General features: G+C 42.1%; 1 protein-coding gene across 1 annotated transcript in view; it reads left to right on the forward strand.

Moving 5' to 3' along the window:
• Positions 1 to 10,356, forward strand: part of MGAM (maltase-glucoamylase) — a 187,124-nt gene that overhangs the window by 160,860 nt on the left and 15,908 nt on the right. The window contains exons 35-41 of the mRNA XM_035021254.1: positions 794 to 919; positions 1,894 to 2,022; positions 2,273 to 2,383; positions 2,694 to 2,756; positions 8,035 to 8,169; positions 8,639 to 8,726; positions 9,539 to 9,677. Of these exons, the coding sequence (XP_034877145.1) occupies positions 794 to 919; positions 1,894 to 2,022; positions 2,273 to 2,383; positions 2,694 to 2,756; positions 8,035 to 8,169; positions 8,639 to 8,726; positions 9,539 to 9,677 (791 nt within the window). The remainder of the gene's footprint in view (positions 1 to 793; positions 920 to 1,893; positions 2,023 to 2,272; positions 2,384 to 2,693; positions 2,757 to 8,034; positions 8,170 to 8,638; positions 8,727 to 9,538; positions 9,678 to 10,356) is intronic.

Genomic DNA, 10,356 nt, shown 5'->3' on the forward strand with positions numbered 1-10,356 from the left:
GGGGGGAGGAGATGGTTGTGGTGGAGGTGGTGGTGTAGGTCGTGGTGGAGGTAGTTGTGGAGGTGGTGGTGGAGGTGATGGTGGTGGTGCAGGTGGTGGTGGAGGTGATGGTAGAGGTGGTGGTGGACATGACGGTAGAGGTGATGGTGGAGGTGATGGTTGTGGTGGAGATGGTGGTACAGGTGGTGGTGGATGTGATGGAGGTGATAGTGGAGGTAGGGCAGGTGGGGGAGGTGGTGGTGATGTTGTAATAGTGATGGTGCTCGTGGTGATGGTGGTCATAGTGGTCACGACACTTACTTTGGCAGCAGCAACACACACGTATATAACTTACTACGTGTTACTGATCATTTTACATATATTAACTCATTCAGTCCTCACAAAAAACACTAATGAAGCAAGTACTGTTAGTATCCCCGATTTACAAGTGAAGGAAGTGATGAACAAGGGTTTTTTAACTTCTGCACAAGGCTGCATAGCCAGCAAGATTGGAGCCTGTATGGTAAGCCAGGCCTTTTGCCTCCAGATTCTGAATACTGAACCAGCAAGCTAGACTGCCTCTAGGAATCAGAGTAAAATCAGATTTTCCAAAATTCTTAGGCAAAGAGGTAAGATCTAGCAGAAAGCTTTCTCTGAGGTATCCCAGTGGTTCTGCATCCTCTCAGTTTCTCTCCATTTTTGAAGTTGTTAATTATCCAACTTGGGACACTGGAAAGATGTTCTTATTAATTTGTTGACAATTTCAACCCAGAATCTCCTTTTTAAGGACTTAAATTTTCTGTCTATTTTCTAGCTGATTGGTCGGCCAGTGATGGTTCCTTACTGGTCCTTGGGGTTTCAGCTGTGTCGCTACGGATACCAGAACGACTCTGAGATTGCCAGCTTATATGATGAGATGGTGGCTGCCCAGATCCCTTATGTATGTTCGCCATATGTGGTGGATTGGCCCTGGGACCTCATGGCCTACACTAGTTGTCTCTGTATTTGGATTAGCTTGACTTGGACGGGGGCGGTTCCTATAACCACACGACTTTAAAACATTTGGTCAAAAACATCTTTGTTTTCTTAAGAATAAAAGGTTGCCCAAACAGTAGTTTTGCTTAATTGAAAAGAAAATGCCCTAATTTAGTCAGATCACCATAGGTGCAGATATAACCTCAGTTCCAACACTTTGCTGGTACAGTGTTCCCTCAGCTTTGAGCTAAGGTTGAAGATAGGGATCTTGGGTACCAGTTTCCTGGTGAAATAAATATGGAAACAAAATTCTGTCCTTCACTGGATGGCAAGAGGGGCCCAAGAATCAGAGAATTGATCCCATGAACTTCTTACATATTTTATTTTTATTCTATTTATTTTTCTATTGTTTACAATTGTTCCTATTAATGGTAAGCATGGCATGTAATATTTCATTTTTAATAAGAAAGCTATATCTGATAACCGCCAGGACTGGATATTCTAAAGCAATCCCAGGTGCTTTTTTAAAAAAGATAGATTTACCATCCATCCAGTTGTATTAGTGCTGGGGAGTTTACATTATAATCTTTTCTCTGAAAGTGAACCACTGATCCCAGGGGCAGCCTCTTGGGCAAGGTAACCATAGTCACTCCTACTGGCCTTTCACAAAGCACTTTCTCATCTGCTCTTTTCATTTATCCTCCCAACAGCCTTTCCAGATAGGCATTATCATCCTATTTTTGCTGATTTAGTTTTTATTTTCGGTTTTATGACTGAAAATTTGAAAATTTCCCAAAATCTAATACCTGATACCTAAGATTAGAAAAAGTCAAAAGAAAGCCCTCTGAAATTCACCACTGGTTCGTGGAGGCTTGTTCTCACCTGGAACCTGGTCTTCCACAAGCAGGAACCACTCACTTTCCTTCTGTGGTCCTCCAGGACGTGCAGTACTCGGATATCGACTACATGGAGCGGCAGCTGGACTTCACCCTCAGCCCTAAGTTCATGGGATTTCCAGCTCTGATTAATCGCATGAAGGCTGATGGGATGCGGGTCATCCTCATTCTGGTTAGTCCCTCTGTGAATTGGTGGAGTTTGTTGAGGACAGTGAATTGGCTTTGGTGGAGAAAGCTTTCTATTGTGTTTCCTTCCATGTTACAAGCAGAGAATGTGAGGTTTGGTAAGAAAGGTATATTTCCCAGGATTCACAGAAGCACTGTGGTTCATTCAGGTGGTGCTGTTTAAAGAGTTCTTTTTTTTCTGTGTCCAGTTGTTCTCTGGATTTGTACTTCTCACCTGATCTGTGCTTTGATTTTAGGACCCAGCTATTTCTGGTAACGAGACACAGCCCTATCCTGCATTCACTAGGGGTGTGGAGGATGATGTCTTCATCAAGACGCCAAATGGTGGAGACATTGTCTGGGGAAAGGTATGACCAGAATGGTGATCCACTAATCCCCAGCCTGGGGTGGGTGACTATTAGTGTGTTTGTGCATGTTGTTTTGGGGCCTTTTCCATTTGGGTTCGGAGATCAGAGGTTCTCATCTTGTCCATCAATATTTGTCAACACAGTTAAGGAATTTTTAGGGTATGTATGTATGTGTGAGCATTGTGGGATCCACTTTTCTAGATCAAAATCGAAGTATTACCACCTACGACTACGGTTTATAGTTTCTTAGGAAGTACTATATAAGATAAATTACCTAGTGCATTGCTTTTGAATAGTTTTCTCTCCACAGGTGTGGCCTGATTTCCCTGATGTCGTTATAGACCAGTCTCTAGACTGGGAGACTCAAGTGGAGGTAAAGAGCTGTGGACGTGGGTGAAGTCAGGGCTGCTGGGGAGGGGCAGCCATACTCAGGATAGTGGACATTCCCATGCCGTGGGTGTGGGTGTCGTGAGGAATACACTGTGGGATTATGTCCTGTGTGTCCATCTGTGTGCCAATCACTTTACATGTAATATTTACTCCCAATTGGGAGGCAGGGATTATTATCCTCAGCATAACTAGGATTTAGAGAGCTTAAATTACTGCTCTGGGATTTTAGGTGACCAAGTGTTGATTTCAAATCCAAGGCTGTCAGATTCCAAAGGCCCATGAAATTTTTACCTCCCAAGAAATACCATTTTCCCTGAATGAGTGTATTTGTTGTTGTTTTTATCGTGGTTCTTGAGTATCCCTTTTAAACATAGTCTCTAAACACTGTCTTTAGTGATGGGATGTTTGTCTCTGTACATCTGTTTTCCATGGACAGGCTTCTCCATCTTCACTCTTATAAATCCCCCATCCTGGGGAACCTGGGTGGTGCAGTTGGCTAAGTGTCTAACTCTTGGTTTGGCTCAGGTCGCGATCTCAGTGTCATGAGATCAAGCCCTGCATCTATCTGGCTCTGTGCTCACCATGCAGTTGGCTTGAGATTCTCTCTTCCTCTGCCCTTCCTGCTTGTGCTCTCTCTCTCTCAAATAAATAAATCTTTAAAAAAAAAATAAAAATAAATCCCCCATCCTTCCTTGGGTGGCTCTAATTTGCTCTTACCTCCCAGTTTCCAGCCTTATGTTAAAACTTGCTTTCTCCATGGAACAACTTCTTACTTGTAATGGATCTTAGATAAGGATTCAAGGGAGAGGATCTAGCTTCCTCTTCTCTCTGTTGCTTCTCACAGGAAACTATTTGAAGTTTGCTGGTCCAGGCAGACCACATGGACACAGGAGTCTGCCAGGCCAGAGAAGTTCAGGGTCTCCTTGATGTTCATTCGTTCGTTCATTCATTGATTCATTCATTTTCTTTTTTAGTATTTTTCCCCTAACACAATTGAAATATAACTGACAAATAAAATTGTACATATTTAAATTGTACAGTGTGGTGATTTTATATATATATACATTTATATATATATATATATATATATATATATATATATATATATAATGAAACAATTACCACAATCAGGTTAATTAACACATTCATCACCTCACATATTTACCATTTGTTGGTGTATGGTAAGAATGCTTAAGATCTACAATCATAGCAACTTTTACGTATACAATACAGTATTTTTAACTACAATCACCAGGCTGTACATTAGATCTCCAGAACTTATTCATCTTAAAAATAAAAGCTTATACCCTTAGACCAGCATCTCCTCATTTTCCCCACTCCCTTACCCCCCAGTAACCACCACGCTGCTGTCTGTTTCTATGAGTTAAACCTTTTTTTTTTTTTTAGATTCCACATGTAAGTGAGATCATATAGTATTTATTTTTCTCTGTATAGTTTTTTCATTTAGCATAATGTCCTCTGAGTTCAGGTATGCTGTTGCAAATGGCAGGATTTCCTTCTTTCTCATGGCTGAATAATATTTCATAGTATGTATTTTGCCCTATCTTCTTTACCCATTCACCCACTGACAGATGCTTAGGTTATTTCCACACCTTGGCTGTTGGGAATAATGCAATGAACATGAGAGTGTCCATGTCTCTTTAGATATTTATTTCATTTTATTCAGTATATATTTCCAGAAGTGGGATTGCTAGATCACATGGTAATTCTATTTTTAATTTTTTGAGGACCCTCCATATTTTTTACCATGTGACTATACAAATTTAAATTACTACCAACAGTGCACAAGGGTTCCCTTTTGTCCCTGTCCTCACCAACAGTTGTTATCTCTTGTCTTTTTGGTAAAAGCTATCCTAATAGGTGTAAGATGATATCTCATTGTGGTTTTGATTTGTATTTCCTTGATGATTAGTGATGTTGAGTGCCTTTTCTTGTAGCTGTTGGCCATCTGTATGTTTTCTTTAGGAATTTATCTATTCAGATCCTTCGTCAACTTTTTAATCTGTTTATTTGTGTTTTTTTGCTATTGTATAAGTTCCTTATGTATTTTGGAAGTTAATCTCTTATCAGATATATGGTTTGCAAGTATTTTCTCCCATTCCCTAGGTGGCCTTTTCATTTCATTGATTATTTCCTCTGCTGTGCAGAAGCTAATTTTTAGTTCTATATAGTCCCACTTGTTTATTTTTGCTTTTGTTGCTTATGCTTGTGGTGTCAGATTCTCCCCCAAAATCATTGCCAAGACCAATGTCAAGGAGCTTTTCGCCTGTTTTCTTCTAGAAGTCTTATGGTTTCTGGTCTTATAATTAAGTCCTGGGGCGCCTGAGTGGCTCAGTCATTTAAGCATCTGACTTTTGATCTCAGCTCAGGTCTTGATCTCAGGGTTGTGAGTTCAAGCCCCACGTTGTGCTCCATGCTGGGTGTGGGGCCTATGTAAATAAATAAATAAATAAAAAGAAGTTTAAAAAAATTAAGTCTTTAATTCAGATTGAAAATTTTTTGTGAGTGGTGTAAGATAGGGTTCAGTTTCATTCCTTTGCATGTGGATATCCAGTTTTCCTCGCACCATTTATTGAGGAGACTATTGTTTTCCCACTGTGTGCTCTTGACATGCTTGCCAAAGATTAATTGATAGTATATGTGTAGATTTCTTTCTGGACTTTCTATTCTGTGTCATTGGTTTATGTATCTTTTTTTAATGCCAATATCATGACTTTTAAATCCTACTGGGAAAGGGACCACTTTAGTAATGAAGAGGTTGGCTACCCTACAGTTCATCAGCCATTGAAGGCATTTGGAAATCTGTGGGGCAGTTTTGATTATTACAAGGGGAGCACCAAATGGCATTTAGTGGAGAGTGACTAGGGACACTTATAGTTCTGATTGTAGGGGATGTTCCATGAAGAATTCTCCTGCCCCAAATGCCAATTGTGTTTCTTATTAGAGACTCTAATGAAGGCACCCTAATGAAGTCATGATATGTATTTGATAGTATATAAGAGATTTCTCAGTAGATGGAATAATTATGACTACTTTTATTAGTAAGACCCACTTCACAAGGCCGGTGGGGATGAAGCTACAGATATCCAGGTCTGGCTTGGCTGAGGGTAGTATAAAACAAACAACAAACAAACAAACAAACAAACAAACAAACAAACAAATAGCAGGCAGCCTGTGGAAAGCAGATTGCTGAGTCTGAAGCTCAGATTGAATTCAGTAAGTCTAGGGTTGGGGCTAAGAATTGCATTTTGGTAGCACGCACACAATGGGTTGTGATAAGTGATCCTATGGCCAGACATGCAGGTGGGTACACCATGAGGTGAGACCCAAGGAAAGTGAGGGCAGAAGTAACGAGGCAAGAGCTGAATACAGACAGCAGTGAGGCAGAGCCAATACCTTGGAGAATGGCAAAGCATGTATTTCATGGGTAAAAGCCATCAGAGTACCTTTCAGTGAGGCTAATGAAATAGAGTTGGTCAAATTTCTCACTTGTATCCCATATGGGATTTAGTTGTGATTCAGGCATGGCTGGTATTGACTCTGTTTACCCTAATCCTGTCTCCCTCCTCTACACTATGTTTCTAACCTGCCTGAGCTAGAGCTCTGTTTCTGGTGAAAGGTTCTCTTCTTCTGGTTCCATGTTTCTACATCTATTTTCTAGCAAAAAGGCATCTCGGGGTGCCTCCCTTTTAAGAGATTCTTAGTGATGTGGTTCACTACCCCTCACTTCTCTGTGAGCTGGATCCCTGCATTCTGTTCTGTTTCTTTTTTCTTCTTTGTGTTCCTTTTTTGCCTTTTATCTGGACATATGGGTTCCTACTTGCCTTTTGTCTACTGAGTATAAGAACTGGAGATTTCCAGGGCACCTGGGTGGCTCAGTCGGTTAAGCATCTGCCTTCAGCTCAGGTCATGATCTCAGGGTCCTGGGATCGAGGCCCACATTGGGCTCCCTGCTCAGCGGGGAGTCTGCTTCTCCCTCTGCCCCTCACCCTGCTTGTGCTCTCTCTCTCACTCTCTCTCGCTCTCAAATAAAATCTTAAAAAAAAAAAAAAAAAGAACTGGAGGTTTCCTAAACAAAGTCCTCTTTCTGTTGTCCCCCCTCCTCCTTACCTCCCTCCCCCAGGCTCCCCTCCCCCACCACTAGCATTACTTAGCTCTTTAACTCTTAAAATGCACTGAGGAGGGGTGCCTGGGTAGCTCAGTTGGTTAAACGTCTGCCTTCAGCTCAGGTCACGATCCTAGGGTCCTGAGCAGGGAGCCTGTTTCTCCCTCTCCCTCTGCCTCTTCCCCTGATTGTGCTCTCTCTCTCTGTGTCAAATAAATAAATAAAATCTTTAAAAAAAAATGCACTGAGGAACACAGAGGCACCTATTTACTGGGACATGCAAAGGACCATGAATTTCTATCACAGGCAACATGGGCTGTATAGAAATTTAAAAATATTTGCTGTTGCTGCCCCGAGGTGTGAATTCACAATTATGCACTGAGCATTTATTTCACATCAGGTGTGAAGCTAAGCACTGTGGGTGAGTACAAAGATCAACCAAAAGAGTATAAAACAAGGTCCTTGCTCTCAAAATCCTTATAATATAGTTAAGCTTTGGATCCAAGTTAAAATAAAGACACAGCTTTTATTATTTGGGGGAAGACAAAGAGAAAGGGGCAGTGTTAAAACTTCCTCTTTAGCTCCTCCTAAGCGACTTGACAGACAAGTGCAGTTTTCCAGTGATTTCTGAAACTACAGAAAACACATGCACACTAGTGAGATGTCTCAGCCCTCACCTCCTTTCCCCAGTGGGAATGAGACAGGAGACGATTGCCTGGGTGTTGCCTTCCATCCTGCTGACAGTCCATCTGATGTCTTTCAAGCTGCAGTCTCTCCCTGGCTCCTGCTTTGTTTCTGAGTCAAGCTTCGGAAATGGCAGGACAGAGGTCGAAAGTTAAGCATCTAGTGCGTGAGACAATGAGTGTAGGGCGTTGGTTGCTACTGTTCATGTTGATACAAAGAGGAAGACAGTCCATGGATACTTTCCAGATGCTAAGCAGATGTCTAACTTGTGCTAATGTCTCTTCTGTGCACTCATTATATTTCAAGTAAGCCGCAAACGTTATTTAGGCTCTATTTGGATTATCTATCATCATGCATTACAGGGGTGTGCATGAGTTTTGCTCTCAGGAAATGTCTGTTTGCTGTCTAATAAAATTTGGGGGGACCAATAAACTCTATTTAATTTTTACAGCTATACCGAGCTTATGTGGCCTTTCCCGACTTTTTCCGTAACTCAACTACCACGTGGTGGAAGAGGGAGTTGCAAGAACTCTACACCAATCCACAGAATCCAGAGAGAAGCTTGAAATTTGATGGCATGTGGATTGTAAGTGTGTGGGTTTGTGTCTGTGGGTGGGTGTGTTTCTATCTTTTAAGCTTGTATATGATGACCTTTAATCAAGAGGGATAATAATCATCCAAGAAAGACTTTGGACACATCTGATTGCAATTCCTCCAGTCAGAAGTGGAACATCCCTGATACTCCTCGTATCTTATACCTTGCCTGAAGTTCCTGCTGTAAAACACCAACGTGATTACTAAGAATTTCTCGGACTTGAGCCTTGCCTCATACCTTGAGGGAGAATTTTTTTTTTTTTTTAATCCTCTAGCCAGTCATTCTCGTGGGCTTAATTGATCTCTCTAGTCAATTCTCAGCTGGATCTGATGAGTCTCCCTGGGCTGGTATCTACGGGATTGCTGGAAGGTGAATGATTTATTCATTACTTCCTTGTCTCTGAGTTGGCAGGATGTAATGATTTGAAAAAGTAAGATATATCTGTGTTTGACATTTCTAGGATATGAATGAGCCAGCGAGTTTTGTGAATGGAGCAGTTCCTCCAGGCTGCAAGGATGCCACTCTGAACCACCCTCCCTATATGCCATGTAAGAGCCCTCGATCTCCTCTGTTGGCAGAACCATGGCTACGAGGAGTGATCCCTACAAGAGCCCAGCAGCCAGGGTTTATCCTGAACATCTTAACTGGTGCTATGGTTTTAGGGGGGCCAAACAAATACACATCAAGCACTTTATCCAGCTGAGCGTGTATAAGTTACTGGCCCTGTTGGGTGAATTTCTCAAATTTGTTCTGAAAACACTTAACAGTGGTTATGTCTCCAAAGGATTCTAGAACTAAGTTTCTTAATTCTTCAGGCCTCTGTGAATTCCTCCACAGGAATTTGTTGTGCCATCAGTGGGTGGAGAGTAGCAGCTTCTCCTTATCATGGAGTCAATGGACTTTGGTGTTATACTTGTGTTCATATCTTGGCTCCAGAAATTATACTCACTATGAATTGTGTGACCTTCAATAGATTACTTGATATTTCCAAATCTGTTTTTTTTAATTGTGAAGGGAGATAATGCTATCTTTTTTATAGAGTTATGATAAGAATTACATGAAATGATTTATAAGAAAAACGCTTAGACTGCATCCTGTCAAATAGTTAGGTGTTTGACAACTGTGTTTTCCTCCCCTTGCCCCCACTTTCTTCTGGAGAACCCTGCAGGGGACTTGATGTTGAAAACACCTTTGGACTCTATTGCAGCTCAGAGCCGAGCACACTCCCATGCCCCTGGAGAAGAGAGGGACCCATGCACGGGTCAAATTAGTCTTAAGATCCAGTGTCGAATCCCTTAAAGAGAGGTCAAGGATAACAGGATCAGGCATGGCATTTACATCACTAGATCTTTCTCCTCAGATTTGGAGTCCAGGGACAGGGGCCTGAGCAGCAAGACCCTATGCATGGAGAGTGAGCAGGTCCTGCCAGATGGCTCGCGGGTGCGGCACTACGACGTCCACAGCCTGTACGGATGGGCCCAGGCCAGACCCACCTACGAGTGAGTCACCTTCTCCCTTCTCTGGTCCACCTGACCTGCAGGGACAGCCAGTGACTGATGAAGGAACCCTGCTTTTCCTTTCATGCCCCCTCTCAAGGGTTAAGAAGATTTTAATCACAACTATGTCACAATTCTTATTTATTAAACAAACATGAACATGGAGCCAGGCTCCATGATCAGTGTTAGGACAGATTTAGGGGCACCTGGGTGGCTCAGTAGGTTAAGCTTCTGCCTTCAGCTCAGGTCATGATCCCAGGGTCCTGGGATCAAACCCTGTGTCAGGCTCCTTGCTTGGCAGGAAGCCTGCTTCTCCCTCTCCCTCTGCCTGCCACTCCCCCTGCTTGTGCTCTCTCTCTCTCTCTCTGACAAATAAATAAATAAAATCTTAAAAAAAAAAAAAAAAGGACAAGTTTAAGTAAGACATGGTCCTGCTAGGGAGAGACACACACAGAGACAAAAGCAATGATCACACGGTGCAGCTGATGCTATAATTAATTACAAGAGGGGAAGGGAATGCGGAGGACTGGCTATCTTTTTCTTTTATTTCAAAAGTGACTCATCTCTGTTGGGCTTTCTTTTTCTTTTTCTCTTCCTTTTCTTTTCTTTTCTTTTCCCTCCCTCCCTCCCTTTCTTTCCTTCCTTCCTTCCTTCCTTCCTTCCTTCCTTCCTTCCTTCCTTC

Source organism: Mirounga leonina, unplaced genomic scaffold, assembly GCF_011800145.1.
Source record: "Mirounga leonina isolate KUSES-001 unplaced genomic scaffold, KU_Mleo_1.0 Mir_174, whole genome shotgun sequence".
Classification (NCBI taxonomy): domain Eukaryota; kingdom Metazoa; phylum Chordata; class Mammalia; order Carnivora; family Phocidae; genus Mirounga; species Mirounga leonina.